Source organism: Tachysurus vachellii, chromosome 1 (assembly GCF_030014155.1).
Source record: "Tachysurus vachellii isolate PV-2020 chromosome 1, HZAU_Pvac_v1, whole genome shotgun sequence".
NCBI lineage: Eukaryota > Metazoa > Chordata > Actinopteri > Siluriformes > Bagridae > Tachysurus > Tachysurus vachellii.
In genome coordinates this window covers 21,526,311-21,541,310 of record NC_083460.1, presented here as the reverse complement: position 1 = coordinate 21,541,310, position 15,000 = coordinate 21,526,311, and the positions used below count along the sequence as shown (strand labels likewise).

The following is a 15,000-nucleotide window of genomic DNA, read 5'->3' as shown; positions in this document are numbered from 1 at the left end:
AGTGTGCTGGAAGTGTGTTCCACAGCTTTGGTCCCTTGATGGCAAATGACCGGCCTCCAAATTTCTCATATTTGTATTTGGGAGTGACCAGAGAGGTATGTCCAGAGGAGCGGAGAGATCTGGCTGGTTGGTAGACCTTAATTAATTCTGTGAGGTAGGCCGGGGCCAGACCATTGATGGCCTTGAACACAAAGAGAAGGACCTTATACTCCACCCTAAACCTCACCGGAAGCCAGTGAAGCGAGTGGAGGACAGGGGTGATGTGTGAGCGTTTGGAGGTGTTGGAGAGAAGACGTGCTGCCGCGTTTTGAGAAGTGATTGATTAAGTCCAGTGTAGAGAGCATTACAGTAGTCTATCCTTGAGCTGATGAAGGCATGTATAGCTTTTTCAAGGTCATAGTTTTTTTGTTATAATATATAGTTTTATAGTTATAATATATATTATAGCTACAAATAGTTATATAGTATATATACAGATAGTTATATAGTATAGATACAGATAGATTGGTCTTAAACTTTATTAGCTATGAGTGAGAGTGTTAACAGGGACAATTTGTCTGGCTTACAATCGGGTTTAGATCATCAGGCCGTTTCTATGTGGATGTCAGAGGAAGAGGATAGGTTTTTCCACAATCTATTTAAAATGTATTAGTATTAACATAAACCGTGACTGGACCAAAGGAGACCAAACCCTGATAAACAGCTCCAGATTGTTATCCCTTCTCCATCACATGTTGGTATGACTTTGTGTTGTAGTAAACACCCTCTCCTGGCATCCTCGAAAACCAGACTCATCCACCAGACTGTCAGACAGTGATACATGATTTATCAGCCCACAGAACATGTATTCACTGCTCCAGAGTCCAGCGGTGGTGCTAAATACTGCTTTACACCAACCCACACTTCTCACAGTTCAGGGATCTCCAGCTCGGGTGCAGCTACTCGGCCATGGAAGCCTGAACTCACTGAGCTCTTCAGGATTAACCGTTTGGCTACCTGTGCTTATTTCAGAGCTTGTAGAGCTGTGTGTGATTTTAGGCACCTGTTAGGAATGTATGTGGCTGAAACTCCTGAACACTATACAATGTGTATAATAAAGTATACATCATGACACAATAAACAATTCAATAAAAAAGAGAGCAAGACTGCACAAGCATGTCTGAAATCTGTACTGTTTTATTCTTTTACAGGCAAGGTGTGTGTGTGTGTGTGTGTGTGTGTGTAGGCAGGTTTTTAATACATTCTAATTCATTAAAAATTAAGGACCGACAAGTTATCTGGCAACAATAGAAAGAAACATGTTTCTTCTGAAGATCAATGGCTACTGTTACTGATTCTTTTAATAAACCAGTGCACTGTATATGCACCGATAAAATCCCCCGCATTTATAATATATACTCCATATAGCTATAGATCTCAGATAAAGTCATCACTATTGTACAGGTTACAGCCATTTTCTTTACATTGTCCAAATGGAATATTTATTCAATTATTTATTTAGTTCAACTAAAAACAAGATGGGATTTACTTGCATAAAATAATCATGAAAAGAAGACAGCTATTCACGATCACTTAGGAAAAAGTACAGCAGTGAACCCTGAAGGTGCGAGATAGATGAGCAGGGGTGAGAACGTGAGAAAAGTGTGGAATCTGTTTCTCTGACTGAGTTTGAATCAGCCATGATCTTTACACTACAGGATGTAACTGAAGTTGTTTCTGAGCAAAGTGCACAATACAGATATCAGGGTCACTGTGTGCGCAAGAAGCTGCACAGGCAGGTAATAAACATTCCACCATTCAGTTCCTGATGATATTTAACAAAAAAAAAAAAAAAAAGTCCAGGCAATCATGCATGTTAACACTGACAGCTGCGAGTAAAGGCTCTCGTGGTATGAACACGGGCAAAGTAATTTCTCAGAGGAGCTGTGAATTAGAACTGGACGAGAAGCAGCTGATGACTAAACTGTAGATAACTTTAGGATACTTACTGCATTCTCAATGCATGAATGGGTGTGGAACAAACTTCCTGTGGTGTACTTACTTTCAGGCCCTTTAGCCTGTAATTTCAGTAGTAGTGTGCACTTGGTGACCTACCTAGGGTTACTAGGGCTAATGATGTTCAACTGCTGTACTTTTCCACCAGACACAAGATGAACTCCTGCAATTAACAAAAAAGTCCAACTGAAAACACTTCATTCGGAAAAATAGAAAAAAGGCAAGTCACACCGTAACAGTTACTAAAATATTCATCATAAAGTTAAACCACTGAGTAACGTAATATAGTCATAGCAACAGCAGTAGAAATGATGCAGATATGAGAGAGAGAGAGAGAGAGAGAGAGAGAGGGAGAGAGAAGAGAGAGAGTCCCTAAAAAGACCAGTTACTGCTACGTGTTCTTGAATTGTGACTCCTAAAATACAAAAAACATGACTTTGTGATCGGTGTGCATGCCCCATGTCACTGGATTTATACACCAAAACGTGAAAAAAATACCAATAAATAAAATACCAATAAAAGAATGTAGGATTTTTTTGTTCATAGGTTAATTTCCTACACATATTTGGCAGGTTAATATTGACAAGAAAAAAAGAGTCTAAAAGAGTTATAAATAAGCATTCATTATTTTCTCATGCACACCAAAACAACCGTTAAATGAAAAAAATGGTCCCTTCACTCCACAGGGCGTGAACTCAAGTGCCGACTGTCGCACATGCACAATAAAACACGTCACTGTCCTTCGATGTGAAATCTGAAATGTGGAACATAGAACAATTCTTCTTTCATCTCTGTTCTTAAAAGACCTGAGGAAATGTCACTGCATCCACAAACCTGTACACAATTCATCTGTCCATCATTCCACCTTCCCTGTGACTCACTCCATACACGCATTGTTCAGTGGCGTTAATGGACATGTAAACATAAGATTGGACATGATGAGAATTTTGGGCCATTTGTGTGAAGCTTCATCACGACTTGATAAATCCGTGTCCCAGCAGCCGAAAGGAAACCCGTTGGAACAAAGCACGCAAACTGCATTCAGTGTGGAAACGTCAGTGATGGTACAAAATGAGGTTTCGGAACCGCTTCCGGTGAGTCGGCGCTATCAGCCTGGGTGTCTTGAACAGGTTGCTACGCATGCATCTTTTTCTTTTAAAAGCGAAGATAAAATTCCACTTTGCCACCACTTACGGTTAAGAAGGAGCTAAAGAGGGAAAAAAGGGAAGTGAAATATACAGATACCCAAAAAGAGCAGGTTTCCTGAAGTCCCCGTTTCACTACACTATGGATGATAACGTGTTTTCTTCGACGTTAGGAGAAGCCGCGGAAGTCCGTAGTGCAGTGTGATTGACGGGAGAGAGGTCGTTCATCTCTCCGGACGAAGATAAAGGGAAGGATGGAGAGAGAGAAATGCCGGACGAGGGCTCAGCGGAGCCCGCAAAGGTTCGAGGAGGTTTAGGGACGAGATTGGGCTCCAGTGTGGCTCTAGCCAGTAGCTGCTGATCGCTATCCAAGTCCTCCATGCGCTGCTCCTCTGTCTGAACCGACGAACCTCGTCCAGATTCAGACTCGGCATCGGAATTGTCTGGAGGCAGAGAGTCGCTTCCGTCTAGCTTGAAGAGGGAATCCAGATACTGAGCAAACTCCAGCACTGCCTGACTGGTGTTCCCATTGGACAGTGGAGCCACTCTGACCTCCTTTGTACTCTTCTCCTCTTTCTTGACACTTTCATCTTTTGGATTCTCTCTGCATTCCTTCTCTATAACGCCAGTCCACAGTGACATAGGACTTGAGTCCTTGCTGTTAGACCTTCGAAATGCTTCGAAAGTCTCTGATTTAGCACGCATGAGTGCCTTCTGCTGGCCTGGCTGACCTTCACCGGTCTGTTTACGTGTAAAGTGAGGCAACTTGCCACCACCATTCAAAGGCACCACAAGTTCCGGAGAGCGGCTGTGGCTTTTGTTAGGAGGTAAAGCAAGTTCTGGTGGTGTGGGGCAGCAGGGCCCGGTTTGGCCCATAAGTTCTCGCTCGGGTGAAGCCTGAATTAGCTCGGTACGTGAGCTCAGTGAAGGATTCTCCTCAGGAATCGGGGCGTCAAGGGGGAAAGGAAGCGTCCCAAGACACGGAGAGCCCCTGAAAGCAGCCGAGGAGCGGCGAGAGTCCATGCTGTACACAGAGTCGACGTCAGAAAGGCTCTCCATCACAGCCAGCGGAGCCTTTCGCTCCCGCAGCTCCAGGGCCAAGCGCTCGCGAGCCCCCATCAGCACCACCGGCACTGCTGGAGGAGGGCACTCAGAAAAACCGTCCAGAGAGATCTCAGAGCGAGCGCAGGAGCTACAGGAGAGGAGGAAGGAGAAGAGAACAGCGGGGGGACAAAAAGCGATAGATATACAGAAGCATATAGAAAAGGTTGGAAATCAAAAGGAGGATACAGTTAAGGAAAAAAGTATAATAGAGAAGGACAATGGTATAATGTAAAGGAATGAGAGGGGTACAGAACGCATACAGAGGTATATAAAAAAAAGGTTGGAATAAATGACAGTGAAGAGAATGATATAATGAAGGCAGAAGGAGAAAAGTGAGGAAAAGAGAAATGCAGGTTAGGTGAATGCAGCCTATCTTCATCTATGCTGTGCTTCTCTACTGAACCAAAGGGGCCGAGGGGGAAACTGGATACTGCCATACGTGGTTCCTCTGTAGTGCGCATGAGTGAGAGAGGACAGGGTCTGGGGTTAAATGACACTCATCACATCTCATTAGGCCTAATTTTCCAAAATCCAAATAAACAGAACATCATGAACTGCTCTAATTTTCTGCACCAACAACCTACAACTACTGGAAATATTAATAATTGTTTATACTGCAAACTACATTACACTACATTATTCAATAAATTATACTACATTATATACTATAAACTGACATCAGAAATGGGTAATCATTTTTTTTTGACTAGATAAAATTATTTTTCATATATAGTTTCATATTTTAAATAAATTAAGCTCCAGCACAGTTTTTTCTCCATAATCTGTTTTTACTGATCTTGGCCCAGGGTGCCAATAATTCTGGAGCTGGCTGTATGTAGATATGAAACTGCTGGCGGCAGGTCAGTTCTGTCAGGGTGAAAGGAAGCACTGCTGTTGAAGCAGTTCGTTGGTGTGGTGATGGATACGTCCCAGCAGAGCAGTGATTCTGAGGTGGTATGAGTTTACCCTACTGCGGTTTTTAAGTACTCGGTGTCACTGTGGAAAACAGTCCACCAACCAAAAACCTCCAGTTCCCAGCGGTGCTGTGGTCAGAATCATACCCAGACTGTTCCTGAATACTGAATGGAAACTCTGAAGGAGCTCAAGAGATCCACTGCTCAGTCCTATTCAATTTTATTTATATCAAACTTTTAATAATGGACATTGTCTTAAAGCAACTTCTAGATAAATCTGGAAATAAATTTAGATCCTTAATGAGCAAGACAGAGACTCTTCCTGGACAAGTTAGTCACAGGACCTCCACAGATTTGACACTCACAAACCTGGCTTTATGGGACAGGGGCAAGAAGAATGGTCTCCACACAGTGAAGCATGGTGGTAGCAGCACTATCAGAGTTTCTGACTAATCTTATGACCAAACCATTATTGTTTTTAAAGCTCCTTGGTCGTCATGATGCTGAGGGTTTAATGATGTTCTCTAATGAATTTTTCCTGGAACAAGTGCATTTATCCTGAGGTCATGTGACCCTAATTGTTACAATCTACATATTATGTGACTTTTGATAGCAGCGACACTGTGATGTGATGGCTGAGTGGTCGAGTGTTTATCATACAATCAAATTATAATACTGTTTTAGACATAACGACAATTTGATATAATTTGTGTACACATTTAGAATGTAAAAGCCCGTAGGCGTACGAGCCGAGCTCACCGGACGCTGCTGTTTCTGCGGTGTTGGGTTTGAGGTGTGGGCTCATGGGAGTTGGAGACTCCGTGGAAGTAGGTCTCAGCATTCAGGTCCACTTCTGTTGGGCTAACCATGATTTTAGCAGCGGACAGAAGAGCCGTCTTGCCCTTATTGTAGTTTTCCAGAACCTAAAAATAAGACAGAGAAGGTGGAAGGGAAAGGAAAAGTGTATAAGGAATAAACCTATAAGGAGCTTTTGGAAAAATGAGAGCACTTATAAACACACTGTGTACTGACTACAGTATTACCGTGTGTGTTAATGTGGGTTAACCTTAATGTTCTCATCAAAAACACACACAAACATGTGGATGTTTTGCCCTGTAACAGCACTCAGAACACGTTAGAATACAGTACCATTTAAGAGCAAGGTTAAATATGACACAGTTAAGTCCATAAAAGTTTTTATCCTGGATGAAATTACACACAGGGGGCACGGTGGCTTAGTGGTTAGCACGTTCGCCTCACACCTCCAGGGTCGGGGTTCGATTCCCGCCTCCACCTTGTGTGTGTGGAGTTTGCATGTTCTCCCCGTGCCTCGGGGGTTTCCTCCGGGTACTCTGGTTTCCTCCCCCGATCCAAAGACATGCATGGTAGGTTGATTGGCATCTCTGGAAAATTGTCCCTAGTGTGTGATTGCATGAGTGAATGAGAGTGTGTGTGTTTCTGCCCTGCGATGGGTTGGCACTCCGTCCAGGGTGTATCCTGCCTTGATGCCCGATGACGCCTGAGATAGGCACAGGCTCCCCGTGACCCGAGGTAGTTCGGATAAGCGGTAGAAGATGAATGAATGAATGAATGAAATTACACACATCACGTTTCTGTAAGCGTAGAAGCCAAGCGCTCGGCCAGATTGTCCTTTAAATTATAATGCAACAGTCTTTACAGGAGACCACACTGAATAAACACAGATTATTTCTGGAACTCAAACAGAAATCCCATTAAGAATGATTAGTATCTCTGTTTAGTATGTGATGGCTTCATGATGTTGAGCACATTGTTATTGAGGCCGTGATGGATCAATTCTCTACAGTGCTGAAGGATGAGTGTGGAAGCTGTTTACGTTTAACTGTCTAACACGCAAAGAAATAAAAAATGCTGTTTATTTCTTTAGTCAGTATTTTCTATCCCAGATTTATTATTTTTTTTCTTGATTTATTTTCTGGTGATTAAATGTGATGTAGATGCTGTTAAAATCCTGTTACAGATGTTACTCATGAACAATGTTTTAATAATCAGAAGGAAGAACTCAATTATGTGTAAATAAATACTACCATTCAGTAATATTTGATTTACCTCACAAACATGTGCCTGTGTATTTGTTTTTGTATCTGTATTTATTACTAATTAATGTACTAATGTTTTATACTGTATAAATTGCTTCACTCAAGTAAATGTCTCTTATGTTACACATAAAAATAAACATACTGAAGGTTCCAGGATAATATTAGTGTTAATGTGGTTCTGAAAATACTGTAAGTAACAAATTCTGAATCAGTTACAGTGTCAGGTGTTAATGAGAAACAACATCATGTTGCATTTAGTTTAGCTTTATCATGTAATTGACCATGACATGATAACACACACATGCACACACACTCACATGCACACACAGACACACACCCACACACTGCAGTCACACAGATCATAAGGATGAAATACAGTTGGTTTATTTATTAGTGAGATTTAAACATGTTAATGAGATGAAAACAATTCACAGATACACTGAATGAGTACAGAAATGAAAAGGCGGTAAGACGGTTAACAAAATGGAAATGCTGTGCAAAAATAAAACATCACTAACATGAGTTATTCAGAAATAATGAGTAAATAACTCTAAAGTCTTCATGTTTGCCTGATGGTTTGAGGTGTGTTTCTTCCCCTTTAGTGAACTGATTGTATAACATAGTGGCTGAAACCATATGTGTGTCATTTATTTATCAAACACTCCTATAACTAATGGAGCTGATCACGTTTTTATCAAAATAAACATCTAAATCTGCTGATACAATGCAATGAAGATTACTGATGATAATCCAACACCGGTGTGTAATCTTATGTAAACAATTAGAAATAAAATACACACACACACACACACACACACACATGTAACCATAGCAACAACCATAAATAGCTATATAGATGAACAAAAAAACAGAAGAGCAAGAGGCATGGAGTGAACTTATTTAAACAGAACACACACAGAAATAAAAGGAGGTAAATAGATTATTTCAGCAATATTAAGTGTTATAACGCCACTATGAAGTATCCTAATGTTAGAAAATAACAGGATGCTTTGTTTAAATGTGAATACTGATCGGAAAAGGAAGCACATCACCCTCAGGACAAGTGTAGAAATACACGCTGGACTACACAGCAGCATAACCAGTAGCGCACACACACACACACACACACATACACACTCCCTCTGTGTGTGTGTGTGTGTGTGTGTTTAAAGTGCATGGGAGCCTCTAAAGTAAACAAGACACTTAAAAGAGGAGTGTGAGCTCAAATAAAATGGGTGAGAAACAGCGACTCCATGGTGACACACAAAATCCCTGACTGTTGAAGATTTAAGACGTAAGACACAGAGTGAATGTATGGAGAGAGGGAGAGAAGAAAAGATCCACTGTCTCTTGGACGCTGAAAATCACTGGTGACTAAACCACATCTGAACTGTCTTTAAGACCATTACAGGTTTAACACAACCACCTAAAGCAGGAGTCCTGAAAAGCTCAGGGGACTGAACGCAAGGATAGATGTGCAGTACTCAGCTTTTAGACTTTTCACACACACACACACACACACACACACACACACACATACACACACTGATCAGCCCCCGGTGACAGGTGAAGTGAAGATCATCGGTTGTCTCGTTACAGGGTCACCTGTCAGGGTCTGTGGCTTATTCCACAGCAAGTCAACACAAGATTCTGAAGCTTTTGGCATTAATGTGTTGGAAAAATGAAAAACAGGCAAGTGTAAGGATCTGAAACTGTGATGTCTAGACGACTAGGTCCAAGCTTCTCCAAGCTCAGGTCTTGTGAGGTGTTTCATGGTACAAGGGTTCCAAGGAAGAAGGACTACAACAGGAAGTGGATAAGTGGAGTAACAATACATTGTTATTGTTGTGTTACTGTGTGTTGCAGTCTTGCCCTGTGTGAGAACACATACCACAGCACTGCTAACCAGCCAAGTGCTGGACTGCTGCAGTGGAGTCATCCTGGTTACTATGACAACTGGCTACTTCGTACGGCTATGTCCCAAATCCAGACCTAGTTGTTAGTATGCGTTTAGTACGTCCACTCACACATAAAAACTATAAAGCACATACTTACTGTCTTGTTGTCATGACAACTTGGAAAACTCAAGGCTGCTAGTTATCTAAAGTTTATTTACAAGACGATGATTTATAAGTCACATCTTGTTTTGTTTTAAAAATACTTAGATATTAGAGATATTCCCAATATTCGCTTTTTTACCTTGTCTCTGGAGTTACGGGGCTTAACTGCACGCTAACTCTGTAAAACACTGATATTTTTTAAAGTTAAAGTAATCCCAAAAGAGATTTGGTGTGGTGTGTAACATATTCCTGCTTCAGATAAAAATCTCTAACAAATCAAGACGCTTATATTATTTCCAGATCAATCCACTTTTTTTTTATAGCTTCTATTTGTTCATCCTAAAGTGCGAAATGCATGATGTACGAATTTTCTAATGTCTAAATATTATCAAGATTCAAAATTAAATGCAAAAATCATTAACAAAAATCAGATCTTCCAATTGTATTGGTACAAATAAATAAAACCTTTTTAATCATAGATTTTAAAAGTTAATAATAAGAAAATTTTGAGACTACTCTAGATTAATTCCAAGTAATGCTCTCAAGTGAATAGGAGGTGATTTACATCTTATAGAGTAAAATATTTATTTCATAAAAAAAATAGTTTTAAAAGAGACGAAGCGTAAAAGGATTAAACGAGGGTCATTTCTAGCTTCTTCAAGGCTCAGGCTATAATGCACACATTCACCTTTCAGTAACATTTCGAACATTAGCAGATTTCTACGGGTTTTAGTAGGTTTTCTGCTTGTGATTTAGACTTCAGTTATCTGTTAGCTCCAAACTAACAAAGCAAATGTCACTTAACGTCAGCAGGTTTAAAGACTTTTTCTCCTTCATCATTTTTAGATCAGATTAATATAGATGGCTAATTAATTTTGCTGAAGCTGAAGAAAATACTCATGAGGGTGGAGATGTAGGAGGTGTTAATGTTGGCTCTGAAGGATTAACAGTGATACTGAACAGTGGAGAACTTTCCTCCTCCTGCTTCTGCTCTAAAGGGGTGTGTGAGTCTGGTAGGGAGTCGGCTGAGGGGACGGGAGATAAATCAAAAACAGACGAGTCATGAGAGAGCAGAGGAGTGAAGGAGGAGTCTGGAGGAGTTTGATCGACACAAATCAACTTTGGAGCACAAGACTCCTCATCTTCATGGTAAAATGGGTTTTCCAGCACCTGGAAAAAATACCAAAATATATTACTTACTTTCTTATGTACACACACATACACACACACTCAAGCTCGGGAAGAGAAGATCAAGAAGAAGCTGTAGGATCCCAGGAGAAATCCACACCACAGAGAGAGAGAGAGAGAGAGAGAGAGAGAGAGAGAGAGAGAGAGAGAGAGAGAGAGAGAGAGAGAGAAAACTTAAATCAGCAAGAAAACAGGAAACTAAAGTGTTATCCATCATCCTGGCTGAAAGCGATTTTTGGATTTGCACAGAAATTAAAAATGTCAAATGTAAAAAGTGTGTAACTCAACACAATACACAATCAACACAGTGTGAAAGATCCATCTGAAGCAGCTAACAGTTCAGTATGTTATGAGGTACAGTTGTTTTAATGTTATTGTATTGATGTTGACTGACACTGACACACGCCTCCTTTCTTTAGACTGACATACAGAGAGGCCACACCTCCTTTCCTTAGACTGACATACAGAGAGGCCATGCCTCCTTTCCTTTGACTGACACACAGAGGCCACACCTCCTTTCCTTAGACTGACACACAGAGGCCACGCCTCCTTTCCTTAGACGGACAGAGAGGCCACGCCTCCTTTCCTTTGACTGACACACAGAGGCCACACCTCCTTTCCTTAGACTGACACACAGAGAGGCCATGCCTCCTTTCCTTTGACTGACACACAGAGGACATGTCTCCTATCCTTAGATTGACACACAGAGGCCACACCTCCTTTCCTTAGACTGACACACAGAGAGGCCACACCTCCTTTCCTTTGACTGACACACAGAGGCCACGTCTCCTTTCCTTAGACTGACACACAGAGAGGCTACGCCTCCTTTCCCAGTGTTTAATACAGACACAATGAGTGTCAAAGCTGTTCCATACGCAGGGATCTTTGGAGACAAGCTCAACAAATGGCAGTGGACCAGACACTAAAAATGTTACCTTTGGTTTATTATTTACATTTATGAGTCTGATTGGTCAGAATGTGCAAAGTGATTCTGTACTGATGTTCCATCTGTTACATGAACAACAGGTTTATATTAATGACTCGTTCTAATACTTTATTGTTTCCATAGTAACAGCCCAGACACACAGGGACTTGTACGGGAGACGCTCCACATGATCTCTGATAATTGACAGATATTTAATGTGTTGAATAATGAAGTAAAAATTATCATTGTAAATTAACGTAACTGCACAAACTGGAGTTTAATAGAATAAAATGAATCGTGGATCTGTTGTCTGTGTGTGTGTCTGTGTGTCTGTGTGTGTGTGTGTGTATTTGTGTAGCAGCTTTGAGAGCTTTAGTTTATTCAGACACACCAAAGAAGAACCACAACAGAAAGCAGCAGCATGACACCCACACTCACACACACACCTTATTGAGGCCATCCAACACCACATGTGGCATGTGTTCATTCAGCATGGCCGGTGAGATGATAACCTCATCAAAGGCTTTGTTGTCACCCCAAAGAGCTGAGTACGTGGGTTCCTCTTGACCACAGCTACAGAAAGAGAGAGAGAGAGAGAGAGAGAGAGAGAGAGAGGGAGGGAGGGAGAGTATTGATTCCCTCCATTCATTACAGTCAGTGTGTGCTATCAGCTTGTTTCATTCCATTTGGCCTATAAATAATTTGACTCATTTGATATTTATTACTAAGGAACTCATTATTTAACACTGACATTCTTTGTTAAGCCATGTGAGAAATGTGTACAGATGACTATGGACTAGACAAAAAGGAAGAAAGGAAGGAAGAAATAAAGAAAGAAAGCTGCTTCATAAGCTTTGAAGTATTGAAAGAAAGAAAGAAAGAAAGAGATTACAGACAGACAGACTGACAGACAGACAGACAGACAGACAGACAGACAGACAGACAGACAGATAGACAGTGTGTGTGCAGCTGGTAGATTAATAGAGAGATGGATGGACAGAGAGCGGCACTGACAGAGAGACATGATGTGTCTGTTACAGCTACATTGACAAAGTGAGAGAATAGGAGCATCATGTCTTTTGAATAATAATAATAATAATAATTAAAGCTGCAAGCAGCATTTCCCGATTTCAAGCGTTTAAGGCCTTTAGGGAGTTTAAGGCCTTAAAGGATTTTCACATACACAAAGTGACCCGCAAGTTACAGATGGTGGCACCCGCTCCTAACCTAGTGTCTCTAATACAGAAAAGCTTACCAACGTGTTGCACAATATATGTCATGTGAAGTACTCACCTGTCCAGTTTTCCCCAAAATAAACAAAGTCATATCGGTGAGTCTACAATCCTCGTGCGAAGCAAAACGTCTCTGTTTTGTCTTTTATTCAGTTATCACGTTCACTGAGTGGGCGAGTGAGTATGTGAGTGTGCGAGTGTGAGTAAGTGTGCGAGTGTGTGTAAATGTGTGTGTAAGTGTGTGTGTTCCTCGTATGTGAAAACATACAGTACTTGGCAATAAAGACCTTTCTGATTCTGATTCTGATTCTGAGACTTTGCCTTACGAGTCAGCACAAAATTGGGTTTTTGGACTGTTGCTGGCGCTAGAGGGCTTTTTTTAAAAAGGGCCGTTTTTAGTGATTTTTCCGTTATAGGGCCACCAAGTGGCCAAGCACCGCGGTTTTTGAACTGTGACCTCAGTTTGACCTCTTTCACATGTGTCCCAAGTTTGGTGTTGATAGCTCATTTAGTTCTTGAGTTATTGACATTTTAGTAAAACTGGCTCCTCACAGTCCAAACGTTTTGGGGCCCCTTAAGGACCCTGAATCAAAATTTTGACTTTTTTTCCATAATTATTGACAGTGAGACTCCAGAGAATATTACTGGAGAATTACTCCAGAGAATTATTCGTCTCGATCAGGCGAAAAACCTAGGACTAGTTAGCAAAAGTAGGTTTCAGACAAAATGCGCTATAGCGAAAAAATTTAATGGCAGAAATGGAATCGGAGATATACGTTTTTTAAGTCATGAGCCAAGGATTCCAATGATATAAAGCACTTAAGATTTGGACATACGGTTTAGGAGTTATGGGCACAAACATGTTGAGGGGTGCTGAAGCACCCCAGATTGGCCAATTTCGCTGAGTCCTTGGCCCTGAGTAACTCTGACCAGTACTACCATGTGACCAAGTTTGAGCTCTCTAGGCCTTACGGTTTGGGCTGCACGATCATTTCTAGGGCGGAATAATAATAATAATAATTAAAGCTGCAAGCAGCATTTCCCGGGTTCAAGCGTTTAAGGCCTTTGGATTGACATGACAATATATGTCATGTCATGCTACATATGTCATGCTACAGAGGGTGCCACAACATATGTCATGTGAAGTACTCACCCATCCAGTTTTCCCTAAAATAAACAAAGTCATATCCATTAGAGATGAGCCGGATACTTGGCTGAAATGAGTATCCGGTACGGATAAAACACTTCTGCTGAGTACGAGTATTATACGAGTAATACGAGTCAATATCTGTGCTCGGATTGTATGAAAATCATCATTGGCTAGCTGATTGTGTCAGTGTTCTGTGATAGGCTAGTCACAGCGCCCCTCCCCTACAGTGATAGGCTAGTCACAGTGCCCCTCCCCTACAGTGATAGGCTAGTCACAGCGCCCCTCCCCTACAGTGATAGGCTAGTCACAGAGCCCCTCCCCTACAGTGATAGGCTAGTCACAGCGCCCCTCCCCTATACACATACAGATGTATTGTGTTGCTGTGTCTCGCTCTGCTCACTCACAGTCACACACAGAACAGCTCTCTGTCTCTCCCTCAGTCACTCGGGTTCGCGGGTCTTTTCCGTTAACGTTTAGGGTTTCTTCAGCTTTTTACTTCGGGTTGTAACGTTAATAATACGTACTTACTAACCAGTAGAGTTCTGGTAAACGTGAGTTCGTTCAGACGTGGTGCTTGCTTGGTAGAATGCGACTCGCATTGCGTCTCTGCCTGTCGGAGATTTTTTCTTTTTTAAACCTTCAGCTGTCTCTAACCAGTAACCAGACACTGTGTGTCTGACACGTTTTTGCTGTATTTCATAAAAACATAAAGGTAGTAAGCTAGTGTTATAAATATTACAAATTAATTATTACCGGTTAAAGCGCTGCCCATTTCAAGACAAGCCCCGCCTACTTCCGGGTTAGGCCCCACCCACTCCGAGTCAGAACCAGAATCATAATCTTTGCCTTACAAGTTAGCACAAAATTGGGTTTTTTGACTGTTGGGGGTGCTAGAGAGCTTTTTTTTAAAAAAAAATGGCTGTTTTTAGTGATTTTTCCGTTATAGCGCCACGAAGTGGCCAATCGCCACGGTTTTTGAACTGTGACCTCAGTTTAACCTCTTTCACATGTTTCCCAAGTTTGGTGTTGATAGCTCATTTAATTCTTGAGTTTAACCCCTTAAGCACCCTGAATCAAAATTTCGACTTTTTTTTGAAAATTATTGTCTTTGAGACTCCAGAGAATATTACTGCACTGGATTGGTCTTGATCAGGCGAAAAACCTAGGACTAGTTAGCAAAAGTAGGTTTCGGATAAAATGCGCGATAGC

The 15,000-nt window shown here is 41.3% G+C and overlaps 1 protein-coding gene across 2 annotated transcripts in view; it reads right to left on the bottom strand.

Annotated features, from left to right (window-relative positions):
- Positions 1–1,158: 1,158 nt before the first annotated feature.
- dagla (diacylglycerol lipase, alpha) overlaps positions 1,159–15,000 on the bottom strand; it is a 68,169-nt gene continuing 54,327 nt past the window's right edge. For both annotated transcript variants that reach the window (XM_060876992.1, XM_060876998.1), the window contains 3 exons: positions 11,856–11,982; positions 5,918–6,081; positions 1,159–4,332 (listed from right to left, as the gene is read on the bottom strand). In XM_060876992.1, coding sequence (XP_060732975.1) covers positions 3,276–4,332; positions 5,918–6,081; positions 11,856–11,982 — 1,348 coding nt within the window. In that variant the 3' untranslated portion in view covers positions 1,159–3,275. The remainder of the gene's footprint in view (positions 4,333–5,917; positions 6,082–11,855; positions 11,983–15,000) is intronic.